Here is a 17,361-nt window from a genome sequence, read left to right as displayed (position 1 = left end):
CGAAATGAGAAGGTGTGTTGAGGAGACATTCCACTGATTGTGTAAACACGGAATTGCTGAATAACCGATGATCGTCTGCTCGACGACAGATACGTGTGTGTGACGTTTTGATCAAGATATTGAGACTTGAGTATTCACTTCTTTCTGACCTCTCTCTGAAGTGTTTGTTTTATGCTTAAGCGAGTGCTTAACTGAATACAAGAAAGTAAGTTATTCTCACCCACATGTTAACTGAATTAATTCGATGGCTAAATAGATATGTGATTAATGTGGCCGCTCATACTCTAACAAGAATATTTCCTAGAAACGGCAGCGAACGGCACGGCTTTCGGTCCGGGAATAGCACCGACGAGCCGAACGAAGCATGTTTGACTACATGTCGACAGCGTCTGACGCCGTCGACATTCTGATGGAGGCTCGAGACTGGACAAGAGCGAGGAAAATGGCACAGGAACTTGAGCCGGACTTCTATCCTCGCGTTGAAACGGCATACCGTTAATGGCTGCGCTCGGAAGGAAAAGCCGATCAACTGGCCGATGTCGATTTGGGCGGGGCCCTGGAAATGCTGGCCAGTCAGTGACAATGGGATCAAGTTCTTCAGAAAGCCCAGAAACATGAACCTGAATTACTAAACAAGTTAACGACGAATTGATTGATTTCCAATATGATATTTTTTTGACAACAAATTCATCGCTCGTTTTTGTATAGGTATGTGGCCATCTATTGGACCGAACAAATTAAGCAGCAACGCAGCTCAGTCGCCCTGGAATTATTCATCAAGTACGGGTCGCCAGCCAAATCCCAAAATTTGAACATCTACCGACATCTTGCAACTGAAATTTTACTCGAAGATAAAAACGACATTAAATCGCTGATTGTTTTACGAAACATTTTTCACAGTCTGGTATTTAAAAAATTTAAACAAAAACACCTTCGAAATGTTGGTTTTTTTTTTGTTTATTAAAATTATTTTTTTCCACACAGGTGAAGGAAGTGACATCACCGACCATCAACATGGAATTCGAGCGCTTCCTACGACTCTTCCATTACATGGTGATCAGCAACGTGTGTCAGAATGTCGCCACCAAATCTAGCATTTTATTGCTCCGCTATGCGGATCTCATTCCGGCTGACCAATCCTTTTACGATGCCGGAACTAACGCCAAGGTGTCTATCAATTTACTATATATACATGAGGCGTTTTGAATATCTTGACATTTCTTTGAAAAACAGGCCGTAGGCTGGAACAATTTGGCGTTTGTTCTGCTCAGTCGCTATTTGGATATCGCTAATATGATTGAAGAGAACGGCGACAGTGCCGATGCTACCTTGCTGGATAATGCGGATTTCGAACAGACGGACGTCCCTTACGACACACTCTGCATACCAGTCAAGCCGTGCTGCGTGAGCGGTCTACTTAAAGAGATAGCAAAAGAGTGGGTATTGACCGTCTCACTTGATCAGCACATCGAACAGGTTCGTTTCGAGGTTTTTTATATTACGCGGGACGAAAATATGTCAGGAATGTTTTATAAATAATTATAGCAATTTCCACTGGATGAGCCTGGAGTTTACGAAGCCTGCCTTGTCAACTGGAAGAGGTCATCCGATACGCCTGCTAATCCGTGCGTTCTGACAGGCTATCCGGTGCTGAAACAGCCGGTCAAATTCCCGGCCCAAGGCAAATAAACAAACCGAGAAGATTGGAACCGTTTTCTCAGTCTTGCAACGAGCGGCTCAAAGTTTGTGCGGCGCACCTCCCAAGCTCAAACTTTTGAGCGGCGCACAGCTCAACTAAGTTTGAGCTTGGGAGGTGCGCCGCACAAAAAAGTTTGAGCTGTGAACGCTCAACATCCGCTCAAACGATATCAGCCAATCAGCGCGACCATGCCTCTGATTGCCTCTCCCCCTCTCTCACCGTGCTGCCTTCAACCCTCTTTTGCCCTAAGGGTCTAATGGGGGAACACGAAAAGGGGGATTTGGATGAAGGTCACTTCTTCCACCAAAAATGGAGGGGGGTGCGTTACTGCGTTATAAAGTGGGGGGGAGTTTATTTCAACTATGAAGAGAGATTACTCGGGGAAATAATAATTTTAAAAATAAATTAAAAATACTATGAGAATCAGCGTAAAAAACTGATTTGAATCATATTGATTTCCACCTGATCTCTTATTATATACAAAGATACTATTCTGTCATTTCACCAAGAGGTGTAATTTTTACCGCTAGATGTCATGGCGAAATGAGCGGTTCAATGAGCGTAAAACCTTGTGCGCCGCACCTCCCAAACTAGTTTGAGGGGTGCGGGCGCACAGCTTAAACTAGTTTGGGAGGTGCGGCGCACAGCTCAAAAAGTTTGAGCGAACGGCAAGACTGCGTTTTCTTGTGGCAGTTAAACGTTGGCCGGACAATCGCCAACTGCACGAAACGCTCGATTTTATCGAAAAATGGTGCAACGACCTCCCTTTGGTTACATCTCAATTTACTTTCTGATTTTATTGATAGATTCACGCGTTTATCTTTATGATGATGAGGGCATTAATCGATTTCAAATCATCGGCTTTTAAGTGAATTTAAATCACAGTTAACGCGCATTTTCATGGCAAGCCTATTATAGAATAATAAACAGTAATTCTAATTGGCACGCTATTTGTCGAATTTCAATTGATTAAAGAATAAAAAGTGCTGCCTAGTTTCAATTTAAAATTTGATCCGCCCATCTTTATATAAATTACAATGCCTAGACTATATTCTTCGAATTTCTTAGAGTAATACTATTAATAATATGACAAATCCATCCAATTAACTGTTTCGCTGCTCTCGCTACAAATGAAATGAATGAAGGAACAGTTGAATAAAATAGCTATTTTGAAGCTTTCAAATCCAAAACTCTTTTCAATATTTTTCAAAGTGCCTCAATGGATCGCTTTGAAACCACCAGCAGATTGACGCTTGTCTTTGACTTGAGCTTGGTCTGGAGCAGGAAATTGGTCATATGTGCCGCAGGATCCCGAACAGAAAACTGGAATCGATGTAACAAGTTGGCTAATACTAGTAGCTTTCAGTTCGAGTTTCGAGCATAGCGAATTTTTCCCCTAGTAAATTCTAAATTGAGCAATTTACCCGAATTTACCCATTATAGAGGAATGAAAAGACGGCAACAATTTAGTTTAACTTGCCGGTACAATTACGAGGGTCGGTAAGTATGCTGGAACAAGCTGATCGAGGCGGTGCGGCAACACGCTCCTGGCGTCAAGTTGCTGAAACCCATGCGCACACAGAGTGCTGCTTAGCATCCATTCTTTTCCACTATCTCTCGTTTTAGTTCTTTTTTTTTCTTCTTCCCTTGTCACCTCGTGTAGAAGTCAGAAGCTTAATAGCATCACTCTTTCTTTCGTATCTATCTAAGTTTTCAATATTAAACTATACCTCATCACATAATAGTAATTGTAAGTACTCGTTGAACATTCAATGTATCCCAATACAGATAGTCAATCACAACAGTATGTTCACCGTCAGTTTCCTCACTATACTCTAACAAAGTAAATGATGGAATGAAAGTTTATTTTGTTCCCCTATTATTTCTGTAGTTGATGATGTCGTCGATGCCTTTGATGTCTCTATGTACATATTAACCTCGTTGAACTTTAAAAACTATAGTGCCTACAATAACCTCAGCATCAATTTAAAAGCTAACTGTTGAATAAAATGTGAAATGTAAAATATACATTAAATAAAAATAAAATAATAATTTTGAAAAAAAACCAAAGGGAATTGTGGGATGAAATCCATTTATTTATATTGAGATAAGAAGATAAGATGAACGACTCCAAAATTGCTCAGCTATCCCCATTGCAACGCACCGCCAGAACTGTGATCGACTCATTTAAGGATAAAATCCCCCGTCAAAGTAAATTGAGCCACTGACATGGAGGTGGCCAGGACCATCCCCCAACAGCGACAGCAACTTGTTTGACGGATTCATTGACCAAAATCCCTTTGGATTGTCACAATGAGGTAGCATCATCAAAAGTTTAGAGTTATTACACATGACATACACAAACATTTTCAGGCAAACAAACACAAAATTAAACACTCCAATACCTTAAATTCTCGTACACTTTGTGACATTATCGCAATCTACCCGATAGGAGAAAGTTTCCTTGCCCTATGTCCTGAACTGTAACAAACGGACAAGAGTTCCGGGCTCGTTTCTTCACATTTTGACTGACTCGAAAGAAAACTACGACATCAACGGATAGATCTTAATTTATTTCTTCTGTGGCAGAGTTGCGATCGGTGGCGCTTCCTGATGATATCACGGGTACATTATCAATAAGTTGGTTTCTGGTGTAGTACACATAGCAGTAAAATATACTGAGACATGCTCATAGCCGCACCCTTGAATTCATAATAACACGTTTTGTTTCAAAGCTTATTATGGAGTTAGTAAGTACAAGAGTAAAAATTTCGGAAAAATAAGTACTACTTCTTTTAGGAAAGAAAAGTTGTCCACAAAATCTGGTGGAAACTTCAATGCAAGTTTTAACGGGAAAGTAGGTTGGAGGCTGGTTACGTCGGACATATAACCAGTAAAGAATACTGCACTAAGGGTACGGATGGCAGTTGTTGAGAAACATTCCGAGTGTATTTAAGAGGGCCAGGGACAAGTTTGAGTGGATGGCTTGTTAATTTGTTGTATTTTTATTCAAAAGGTAAGAAAATGGCTTGGTTAGGTATACCTGGAAAATTCTTTTTTTTGCTTCCATGTTTTTATGGATTTTTGGTTAAAAAATAGCAATTAGAGACGGAAAGGGGACGGTTGGAGATGGCTTGTCTTCAGTGGGGGTTATGAGGTGGATGAGCGAATACATTTTCAGAGGTAGCACAATTTGTTTGCTAAAGGTTTTTTTTATTTTTAAGGGAATTTTTTTTGAGAGAGTTCTTCATACTTATATTGATCAGATAACTGTCTGTTTGCTTTATCAAAATCTGCAAAATTCCAGATAACAGTGTTACGGCATTTATCAGCAGCCTTTAAGATATGGAATTGTGGGGGGTGTTAGTTTCTCCGTTTCAGAAATTATTTTATCATGGAACAGAGAAGATGGGACACTATCATGATTTTAGAGTTGGGATAAGGATCGTACAATTCTTTCATCATGAACCCAGGATAATTGGTGTTTGACGGTCTAAGTATTTTTAATGAAGTGTGAAAGCCATTCTTTCTGGTAGTGGTAAAGTTTGGGCTTAAAGAAAAGGATGGGTGTGTTAATTTTTCTAAAATTAAGCTAACACTGAGTTGAAAAGTTTGAAGATCATTGGTTTGTTAGTCAAAGAAACGGATGTAACGAAGTTGTGGCAAGGGAGTTATTGCTGATAAGTATAGTCCCTTGGGCTTGTTGTCACCCGACGGTGATTGCAATAGAGGGTTTAATTGCCGTATTTGTTGTTGGGGGAATTGTTCAAGAGTTCAACCCTCCGAGCTAGATTGGACAGTGGTTCAAGTTATCCAGGAACTGAAGTCCTCTTCTGTGAGATAAAATGGGGCACACGGATTGTATACGTTGTGGTCGGATTTGCCGAGGTCAAGTTAAAAAAACAGTTACGAAATAGGGACATATGCTATGGGATATCACGGAGTAAATCAGACAATTATTTTTAGTTTTTGGTATTTTTGAGGAAAATGAAGGATTGGTTATTATATTCCTGGTTAATCTGAATGTATCTCAAATTCACGTTGAGAATCATACAAAAAATAGAAAGAGGTTTGTTTGAGAGGGTGGGATAAAGCTTAATGGACTGGAATGTAGAAAGTTGCAATGGTTTCTGTACAAAATTTAAGAAGTGAGGACAATAAATTTAGACACAATGTCAATGATGCTATAAGTTGACAGTGGTTTTTGACAAGTTTTTGGACTCAGAGAAATTTCCCAGCAAGCACAAACTATACAGCAATATTACCCTTTATCCATAGTAAAAAAATTTACAATCACGAAATTTGTGGAAGGTTTGAACGATTAATTGATGGGGAAAGGATGAGCGAAGTGAAGAAGGAGCTGAGAAGGAGAGAGAGAATTATTTGAGAACAATCCCAAGCTAGTGGAGATGGAGGTATGTATTGGAAAAATGGTGCGGTCCAAGTAAATTAACAAACAGCAAACGGAAAAAACAACATATTGGGAACGACCCAGAAGGGGCCGATCCCAACTGAAAAAAATTAAGTAATTTTTTTTTAAATAGGAGTTTTTAACTCATGGCTGAACGCTAGCAGTAGGCCAACCCAGTCCAATAATCATTTCAAGCATTTTTTTTTAAATAGCAAACACGGGAAACATTAATACCCATACGTGCTGGTCAAATGAGGCAGTTCAGCTACCTCGTATCCAAAAACGTTACGGTACGAGCGTTTCTTATCATTGCTAGGGCAATAAAGCTTAGGCAAGGAACACTAAGAAACAATTGCTAGCACTAAGTCCCCTTCTCTAGTCCTGTTCCTAAGTCCCCAAAAAAAATTTTTGAAGCAGCCTTTAATGATTGATCGTTCTTATCAATTAATAGAGTTTATATGTGGTAAATAATCTAAAGAAATCAAGAACGTTATGTCTTATGGACTCAAAGCCCGACGTGGAAACGAGCCTCAGGGTGAACAAGAAATTTTGGATCTGGCCAGACCCGATCCAACGTCACGGAAATTTTTTTTGGTTAATAATGATAATACTAAGTTTAAAAACCATAAAAAATGCACATCAATTGATTTGCCATGAACTCTGCCTCAATTGAATTACAGAAATTTTTAAATAACTCATTTTTTTTTAATTTTTTGTTCAAAAACACTTCTGCTGTTCTGAAATTCGCAGTTTTCTTCAATTTCCTGACAAAGAAATATTTCAAAAAATAATTAATATATTGAAAAAACCTTATGTTATATTGTAGAACTTTTTATTCCCTATCTTTTTGTATAACTATTTATAGCATTAATGTTCTTGCTAGCCCCTTTTCCCTATTCTTCTCGTTTCTCTCTCACACAATTCCGATGTCATCTAAAAACATTCTTGTTCCAATATGCTTATGGAAACTAAGTGTCACATGTTTTCTGTTGGGAGGAATAGCGCCTTTGATCAGTCTATGGAAAAGGCGCTATACAATATCAAATTAAATACATTATTATCATTATTATTAATCCACTTTTATTCTAGATATTCTTTACGGCGTGATTTTATCTTACAGCTAGCACAGCATCCAAATTTCATGTTCGTAGGGAAATTGTGAGATTTGCACAATTTCTCGCTTAATCCTAAGTATTAAAAGATGCCCTTTCACTCAATTATAAAAAAATATTCATCCATTTCAAACAAATAGAAGTGGCAATTTTCTTGGATATGACCAGACTCAATCCAACGTCACTGAAATAATATTTGGTTAATAATGCTTAAATTATGAAATGAAATTCATAAATACTGCACATCAATAAATTTTCTTTGAAATTCTGCGTCGATTGATATAAAGACATTGTGAAATAACTAAAATAAATTTTTTGAAATTTGTTGTTCAAAAACACATCTATAATGTTCCAGAATTCGATGTTTTCTTTTATTTCCTGGTAACGTAATAATTCAATAAATAATCAAAATATTGAGAAAACCTTATGAATAATTATACAACTTTTTATTCCCTATCGTTTGATATAATTATTTATAGCATTGGTCCACTTTTACTCTAGATATTCTTTACGGCGTGATTTTTTCTTTTAGCTAGCATAGTGTCAAAGTTTTCTGTCCGTAAAGATCCAAAATGGTGTAAGTATAAGTTTGAGGCTTAAAGACCCGATATTTGTGAGCCTCGTCAAATATTGATTTCATTTCATAAATCCGTAAAAAAAATATGAAAATTGTCACAAATCCAGTTTTTCCTGAACTATCCACGAAAATGATCGATTAAAAAAAATTTGGATTTCATTTTAGTTATATCTAATAAACGTAAAATTTCACGTAATTCACGAATATTTTGTTTATTTCGACGAGTGCTTGATGATTTCAACGCGTCACTATCTTTTCCAATTATTCCAGAAAATTTGCATTACTTTCAACACCAATCCAACCTACCATTTGTAAAACCTTATCTTGTAGTTTTACTATAGAATAGGTTATTCTACACTGACTTGCAGCGATAAAGATATTTATATATTGTAAAAAAGGCCTCCAGTACTATTATTGCACTTTTCAGGCTAGACATTCTGGCAGTATTTTGGGTTTCTTTTCAACATCAATACCTCATATAAATTTTAATCTTATATAATTACCATAAAATGGGTTTTTATTCACTAGTTAACACCGATAACGACCTCCATATGCGATTTAAAAGGTCTCTACTAGATTTCATGTAGTGTTCGTGGAATACATCGAAAAAGCTTCAAATATTGAGTTAGTATAAGTTTAAGGACAAAAAGTACCCAATATTCGTGATCCTCGCCAAAATTTTGTCTAGTTTCATATGTCGGTAGAAAATAAATGAAAATTGTCCAAATTTAAGTTTTTTTCCTGAGGCATAGAATTGTATTTTCATGGAAAATATAGCTATGTGAGTATGAAGGCAAAGATCGAACAAATACACAAGGAAATAAGAGAAACTGGTTTTCGACTAGTGAATACGAAAAAAATAGTGTGAGAGGAGGATGAGAGCATGGACAGAGGCGAACGTTATGGTGAGGGCTGAGTAGGAGGTGGGTTGTCGTCCACATCGCGGTTACCACGGATATGGCGGGAGATGATGGTTATTGAGCCTTGGCTGGCCATGAGTCGGCACTTCCCCCGAAGACGTGACCACGCATTGGGCTGGATTCCAAGGGTGGTGGCGACTGCATCATTGGACGGAAGCTAGGAACCAAGTGCTCCGATGACGAAAGGGAGCGTGAACCCCTTCCACGGTCCACCATGTCTTCCATCCGCTTCAATAGGTTTTCATACAGATGAACATTATAAATCAGATGATAATTAAGCGTGAAAGAATCGATAAGATGAAATTAAAGGTACCTTCGTGAATTATATCCTTAAAAGATGTATGAAGCTCCTTTTACCTTTCTACATGAGTTTTATGCAGTTAGAGTTCTCCTTCGGTATATAGTTCAGAATAAAATGGGGTGAAATTGCGACGAAACATAGCAGTGATCCCCCCCAACCAATCAAATCTGGTCTTCCCTATAAACCACTCGATATTTTGTCTCTTAAGTTCTTCCAAACGAGTAAGTTCACGTCCCAACTTTGAAATTAAAAACCTTGTATAAATTAAGTTTACTTAATTAAAATTTTTCTAAAACTTACTGCTGTGATGGTTGAAGGAGCAAAACCACGACCAAAACCCATTCTGCATGCGGAAAATGTCGCGAGCTTCCGGTTCGACACCAAATCTCTCCCACAAAGTTTCAATAGTACTCCATACATTAGTAACCTTTTTCTGGTTCTTTTGAGAGTGAGAAATCAAACCCTGTTTCCACTTCCTAGAATGTAATAAGATATTTACTGTTTCCATGTAGAAAGCTAACCAAAACGTACCTTGATTTTATTCAAATCAGATTCTGACAAAGTTACACTTTGAGGATCACTTGACACAAGAAGATTAATTTCAAAAGAATTACGTGCTGAAATTTGTAATTGTGCCATGGAGTTCTTAATAGAATTTCTCCTGCTTACCAAATGTGCTTGCCTACACATTCATAATTAAGAAAATTATTAGAATTGAAATACTGTTTTTTTAGCATTCTGGCTGCATTAAAATTTCTGTTTTAAGGTCAGTGATTGCCTGTTGAAACATGCTGTATTTCTCGCCAATTGAAATTCTGTCTTGATTAAGCCTTCTACATTCAATCTAGAACACAGTACATCGTCTTTATTAAACAGAGCTCTGACTGATTTCATACACTCTTCCTTTTCTCTGTTTAATGCTGTTAAGGTATACTTCCCAAATCTAAAAGGGGCATTCCCTCCCAAAATTCTCTTTAATGGGTACCCAACTATTAACCAACTCTTTATACAGCAGGTGGTGTTGTCTTTTCAGACGATCAATACTGTTCACAATCTTCTTTTTATTTTTCCGATCTTCCTCAAGCATCCCATAATTCCTGCAATTGACAAGAATATTTAGACTCTGGGAAACATTACATGACCAAAGAATTTACCTTGTGATGAGAAATTTTCGTTTTGAAATGCTCTTAACTTTTTCTAGGAGTAATGCCTAGAGTTGTTTCCAAATTTCTGCCATTTTGGGTATAACATGTTTGAAAACTTTCGAGACTCCTTTCATGAATTTGTCCTCGAACGCCCTTGAAGAACAAACAATGAAGTTAATTCGTTAATTCAACATCTTCTGGACAAATAAAATGTGGCAAAAACGCAAAACCCAATTTACTTGTCAAATGTCAACAGAGATGTTGAATTCTCGAATGAACGCGGTCGGTCAGGTAACTCAGGTACTATTGACATGATGGATGCCAGGCGGCGGTGGTGGCAGGTCCCTGTTTGCACATGCTGTGTGTTGTCACGTCATGCAGTTGTTAAATACTCAACTTATTTATTCAACTGATTCAACTTGGCCTGAATCAGAATAAAAAAAAGTGTGTAAAAGGAGAGAAAAAAGGCGAAGGAATTTGGAAAGTAGTCAAGTGAGAATCTGTCACGGCAGAAACTGCAGCGAAGTAGTTGTCACCAACTGCCTTCTTGCTTCTTCATCGTATTAAATCAGTTTTTAACGCTTTTTTTAGCGATCAAAGTCATCAAACTGTCACCATTCATAGTTTCATTTGATTCTTGCTCCCAACTCAAGTCCCGCAGGTAATATTTTTCTCTTTCCTCTTTATAAATTTTAAATTTCTTTCGCCTTTGGCTCTCATTGAGATTGCGTCTGGCACATCTTATCAGGCCAAAGCTGTAGTCAGTGCTGGGTCTGTTGCAGGTTTCATAACTTTGTTGTGTTCACCAGATCCATACGTTAATGAAGGTGGTGTCATTGCTCTTGGTATTATTGCCAAAATGGGACCAGAACTGAGAGATCAAGTTATCGACCAAGGCATCCTTGAGCCCTTGCTCAGGTTGATTAAACACGACGCCGTAACTTCATTTTAAAATTAACATTTTTGGGCATTTAATAATTGTTTTCATTAATACGTTGAATCATTGCGTGAAGTCACTTTTACTTTGACTACGTTATTTTTCAACGAGGAATTAAGTCCCCTCAGTAACCCTGCAGCCAACAGCTTTTTCCCGCCCTGGCCCACCTTACACAAATCAACGACTACGACATTTTCGCCTCCGCTTGCATGGGTCTCTTTTTTTTTATCTCACAAACGGCCCAAACAAAAAAATTCTAGAAGTGGTTTACGCTGGAGTTGTCCCTCTTCTCGTTACATTGTTGGACCACAATTAAGTGGGCTTGTCGATAATCGACACCACTTCGACAGGTAGCTGCAATATGATCAGATCAAAGCTATTGTTATGCTGATTTTTTTGTTGCATTCACCTCTTCCAGCAACGGTCGAGCCAGCCGTCACGATTCTTTGTTGTATTGCTTGTAATTCGACAAACATGGCTTCTTTGCTATCCTGCTTGTTTTTAAATAAATAAAACAATATAATGATAGAAAAGTCATGCTACTTATAGAATACCCTCCTCTACTATGAGTAGCAAATTATTGTTACGAATAGAGTACCATCCTCTACTTTTAGTAGCAAAAATCAAAACGCTACTAGTTGGAATATTCCTTGAACACCTCCAAAAGAATTAGCGTGCATACGAGATTTAACGAATATTCGATCTATTGCACAGGTTGCTTGATGCTTAAAGTGCAATTATGAGTGCGTCTGCAGTAAACTGGGTCACTACAGACAAGTAAAGAAGATTAAAACCTACTTGAAAGATCTTCATAAATGCTGCGAAGGTAGCATTCTTAAATGTTTTATTGCACAAATATTGATTATTCACGCTGTTATTGATAAAAATTGCAATGTCTTTCTTTACTGGAGAATATACCCCATTGGCAACATTTGCAACCCGACCCCGAGCAGCCGAACCCCGAAGACGAAGATAATGGAAGCGGCACGGCAGCAGCAGCTCAGGCTCCGGCTCCGGCTCAGACTCAGGCTCCAGCTCCGGCTCAGGCTCCAGCTCCGGCTCCGGCTCCAGCTCCAGCTCCGATAGGTACTGTATCCTTGAAATTAATTTACATGATTATTGATGAATTGCTTGATTATTTAAAGCATTTCACATTTCTTTCGCATTTCTTTGGTGTGGAAGCCGTAGCAGCTGAAGTTGCCCAACATCGCTGCCTGCATTCGTGCGGCTGTATCCTCCACCCCGTGGCAATAGACAGTTTTGACCGTCGCGCCACGACATATGTCGTGGCAATAGATCTAACCATTTTAAATTGGGCCCTAAGCCATTTTTGATGAGCCGTGCTTAATTTCTGATGAATTTGTAGACAGACGCTCACCAAAATCACCCTTTTAATGGTTCGCCTTTTGGCCCTAAGCGAAAGAGGGTTGTAGGCAGCCGTAGGCAGTACAAAAAGGCTGCCATAACACCTGACTAGCAGACCAATCAAAAGATTAGCCCACAGCAACAAACCAATCAGGCTATGAAACAAGAAAAACTTGCAGTAGCAACCACCACTACGGTGCGCATTAGTTGACAAGCCGCTCGACTTTTTGCTCTTCGGATACATTAAAAAGTCTTTACTATACTATGAATCAAGTACCTTCTCATGCGTTAAGATTCGTACTCTAGTTGTGTGGTACCAAAGCGCAACATCTGCTTCGGTTCAATTGAACACGCATATTGTCACAGGAGGAGCCACAAGTCCTAAAACGGGAGCAAGAAAAGAGAGCGGTCTCAGTCCATTGTTTCACGTCAAGGTTGTTTGACGGAAATTGTATGTTCTCTCGAATATACGACTGAATTTTGCGAGGACTCGTTACATGGTACAAATGCAGGATAACGAGTCGCACTTTGCGGATAATGAGCCGCTTATGACTTTCGTGTGCGGTGCCCCTCGGTTGGTGTATCCGGGAGTTAATGTCCCTTTCGAATCTCTTCCTCTGGGCAAAATTTAGTTAGTTTATTTAAAATAATATAGAAGAAGTAAAATATAGAAAATAATGTACAGGGGGAAAGCTGCAGTAGTCACTCTACAGGAGCATACAAAATTAAGGCTCCTAATTACAACTGGCTTGTTCGTTTAATCTTCAGAGGTTTTATTTGATAGACAAACGTAGTATGGCAGCATTATTAAATGTTCACAAAATATAATTTCAGAATTAATTTACTGAAGTGTTGAATTTAATCAAATTATTATTGTTGTTTATTTTAATCAAAAAGGCCTTGTTCGATTAGGTTATATCTGAGCTCTGCTTCGTCTGCTGCAATGTTAGCGGCAATAAAGGCAAAATTCACGGCCACAACTGTATATGATGTGAATCCAACAGAATAATCAACCCATGTTGAGATGAAGGCGGTTAATACACATTTAAGTGTATTTTTAAAAACAGCTTTTCTTTCATAACAGAAAACAGAAAGAAGATAAACAGAAAAAAAAACGATGCAAAAGCCGTCACCGTAGAGCTCGACTACAATAAAGTGGTCGGCATCAGAGACGCTCTGTTTGCAATCGCCAATCGGCAACATTTCCAGTGTTGAAACACCTGATTGGATCAAATCTGTGATCACTGCTGGGGCTATTCCCAGGTTGATGTTTTGTTGCTTAAGAAAAAGCAAGAAGTTGCTTAATATGATTAAACCTAACATTTCAGTAAATAAATTCTTAAATTATTTATTGTGAACATTTAATCATTGATTTAATTATTAGGTTACATTATTGCAATGATGTATTATATATTACATATGTATTATATACATTTAGTGTATTACATAAACTAAGAGATTCTTTCCCCACATTAACTTGATACCCACCATATCTGTCACCCCAAAAAAATCCTCTCTGTCCTCGTGTTCGCCCATGTGTGTGTATTCACGAGGACGTCCCTTTCCTTATCTTTCCCGGTGGATTCAACTTTTCTGCGGGTGGAGCACTTGTGGATGCCTCGCCGTATTTCCCAGGCATAAAGGTAGAACCAATTTATCTCTGTTCTTCCATTTTGGCTATTTGGTGGTGTTGATTGTGGTGATGGTGGGTTGACGCCTAAGAAACTCTTTGACCTAGAAGTTCTATAAAAATGTATCAACCATATCAAGATGGGGGGAAATCGGATGAGAAATATTATCGGATTTAGTACGACAATGGTTTTATCTTTCTTTCAACTTGAACCACTTTTTTCCACACAAGGGTTTAGTTATGGTAGCGCGACGTTCCTCGTCATCCCCCCTCCCCAACGGCCTTATCCCTCCAAATCTAAAAGAATAGAGCAAGTCAACACAACTTTACCCAAAACAATCAGAAACGAATTCTGTTCCAAACTAATTATTTCCTTTGGTATTATATTGCATATTTCCAGTTTTCTCCTCGACTCTTACTAGTAAGTTTATATCTTCCATGTAATTCTAAAGTAATTACAAAAATGACATTCAGTGATGAATGACCATAGACAACATAGACTGGAAATTAGTATTCCATCTGTTTTTTTAAGTAACTAAAAATTTGTTGACCGGAGTAGTCTCTCGGTTCGTTGCGTTGCTTGACCACAATGAGGAGGCAACGCTACGCCTCTGCTAAGCCTCCGCCAGAATGCGACCAAAATGGACCGATTCGATGTTCGTCAGTTGGACCGTGTGTCCCAGATCAGTTTTGACAACTTCGTCGCGGATGATGAATAAGCTTTCAGGTGGATTGACTTCTAGTCGTTCATCAGGCGAAGGAACGGACGTAATAGGAGTAACCAAGTCAAAAGGGACAGTAGACGAATGCTTATTGGCTTGAGCTCCCTTCTCGTATTGAGGGGAATAATGCGAATTGAGGATGACGGTGTATCCTTCGATTGGTCTGCCTTTGTATCGTACGTCTGAAAAAGTAAACACCGGTGCCGCCGTAATGGGTTCTTGTTGGATATCGTTAGACGCGTAGCAAACTGAAGACATTCCCATGACTTATCTGGGAACTCTGCCTATGTCTGACAGATTTCTACTTTGTCCCTCCCCTCTCTAAAATTACTACTCTCTTAGAAACTGCCCGACTACTTGTGTGTGTGGTTTTGAATAAGGACTCAACTGGTGGTATGAAATACAGTTTCTTTTCAAGCAGAATATATATCTCGTGTGCACTCATTTGCTTATCTAGAGTTAGGTAATTAACAGGTTATGGGCCCAGATATGCAGAAATTTAAATTGTATAATCGTTTCTGATGTTGTACCTCCTTTTACCCACATCTAGTGAAAAATGGCTGAGACACGCCAAGATGGTAGACCCTCATACACGGGAGTGCGGTTCGACGGAACCAACTTTGACTCATGGCAGTTTGGTGTTAAGTAAGCCATCCAAAGTGAAGAGCTCTGGAGGATTGTCAATGGAACTGAACACAGGCCAGAACCAATACCAGTAAGTAAATGCCAATTTAATTTGTGTTTAACATATACTTTTATCCTATAGATAGCACACACACGTGGAGTGATGTGTGTGTGGTGATATAATGATGGGAATGTGAAATGGGCGTATGCTGTACAAAACGAGGAGTGTGAGCTGGCCATGGACTGGTGCCCTCCACACGAGGTGTGAGATGAGGTATTGCGTTTCCTCACACAGGATGTTTGAAATGATTAAGTGCTTTTCCTCACACAGGATGTGTGAGATGAAGAAGTGTTTTTCCACACTTGATGTGTAAGTTGAGAAAGCGCTGTACCACACTGGGGGTGTGAGATAAGAAAAAATTTTCCACACTGTGAGTGTGATGGCAACATTACTTAAGCACCTTTTTCTTTCTTCCCCACAGGATTCAAAAGATGTAAACGTTATCCAATTGCAGCGGCCATCAGTGGCTGGGAGAAAAGAAACACTTTGGCCATGCGAATCATTTATTCGTCTATCAAGGAGGAGAAATCACGGCCTCTGATGTAATGTACTTTAGCACAGTAAATGTGGACAAAGATGGAAACAATGTGGACAGAATCAGCAGCTGACCTCGTCCCTCTGCTTGGGAGCCAGTTTTATGGCGTCAAGTTTCTACCTGGACAAACAGTCATGGAGATTATGTCAGAGATCAAACACATTGTCTCCCGCCTGAGGGCAATATACGGAATAGTTCTTCTAGACAATCAAATTATTGCCAAAATCACTATGTCCCTGCCACCGAAAATGAAGCTCATCTTCAAACCAGCATGGGAGAGTACGGCCGCTGCTGAGAGGACGTTGAGAAATCTTACGACCCGCCTTGCCCAGATGGAGAAGGAAGTCAAGCAGTGTGAGGAAGAGAAGATGGCTGAAGCGCTCCTTAGCAGCAAGAAGATAGATCCTGCTCAACAATCAACATCTGAACTTGCTCGAGATGACAAAGAAGAAGAAGGCAGAAGTGCCCGTGCGTGCTGGGAGTGTGGAGGCACAAATCATACTAGAGCCAACTGCCGGGACTACAAAAGGAAGCTAAAGAGAAAAAGAGATGATGAAGAAGAAGATCGTGACAAGAAAAGCAGAAGGTGGGAAAGAGAAGACGATGACCGTTCCAGACAAGACAAGGATAATAATCAATGGAGAAACAGACGTGGGCGCGACGATCGTGAGAGAAGTGGCCGTGATTATGGCAACAACAACGACGAGAGGAGACGGCCTGGCCAGAAGAACAGCAAGAAAGAAGACAATGGAAGGCGGAGAGGATACAGCTACTCAGCAGCTACATTAGACAGTCGATCAGGCAAGCCCACGGAATGGTTTGCTGATTCCGGAGCAACTCAACACATGACGGGCAATCGGGATCTTCTAGTCAACTTCGTACCAACCGGATCAGAGTGCTGAATGGTAAACGGGATTGGGGAATCAAAACTAGCTGTTGCTGGACAGGGAGATGTGAACGTGGTGGCAACCGCAAATGGAAAGAATGTAAAAGTAACCATGAGAGGTGTCCTGTTCGTCCCAGGTCTGAGGATCAACCTTTTTTTCAATTCAATCGTCATTTATTTATACTGTCATTTATCCAGGTCTGGGGATCAACCTCTATTCAATTGGATCAGCCACAGACGCGGTGATCGAAGTACATTTTGCCAACAACACCGTCACTTTCTCCCATAAGAAAATCATCATCATGGAGGGAAAGCGGTCAGGAAAGGAAGCCCTCTCTATCACCTAAATATCAGAGCAGAACAGTACTATCCGAGGGCCGACCAGGCGCTAAAAGGCGTCCGAGTGGAGCCACTGTCCATCTGGCACCAAAGGCTT

At 39.4% G+C, this 17,361-nt stretch overlaps 1 protein-coding gene across 1 annotated transcript; it reads left to right on the top strand.

The window, feature by feature from the left end:
* The first annotated feature begins 16,080 nt into the window (after positions 1-16,080).
* Positions 16,081-16,941, top strand: LOC124193922 (U1 small nuclear ribonucleoprotein 70 kDa-like). The gene has a single exon (XM_046587899.1). The coding sequence runs from the start codon at positions 16,081-16,083 to the stop codon at positions 16,939-16,941; it is 861 nt and encodes a 286-aa protein (XP_046443855.1).
* Positions 16,942-17,361: the final 420 nt, after the last annotated feature.

This window comes from Daphnia pulex, chromosome 5 (assembly GCF_021134715.1).
Source record: "Daphnia pulex isolate KAP4 chromosome 5, ASM2113471v1".
NCBI lineage: Eukaryota > Metazoa > Arthropoda > Branchiopoda > Diplostraca > Daphniidae > Daphnia > Daphnia pulex.
Note: the sequence above shows the minus strand (reverse complement) of the source record. Positions and strands in the feature narration are given on the sequence as shown.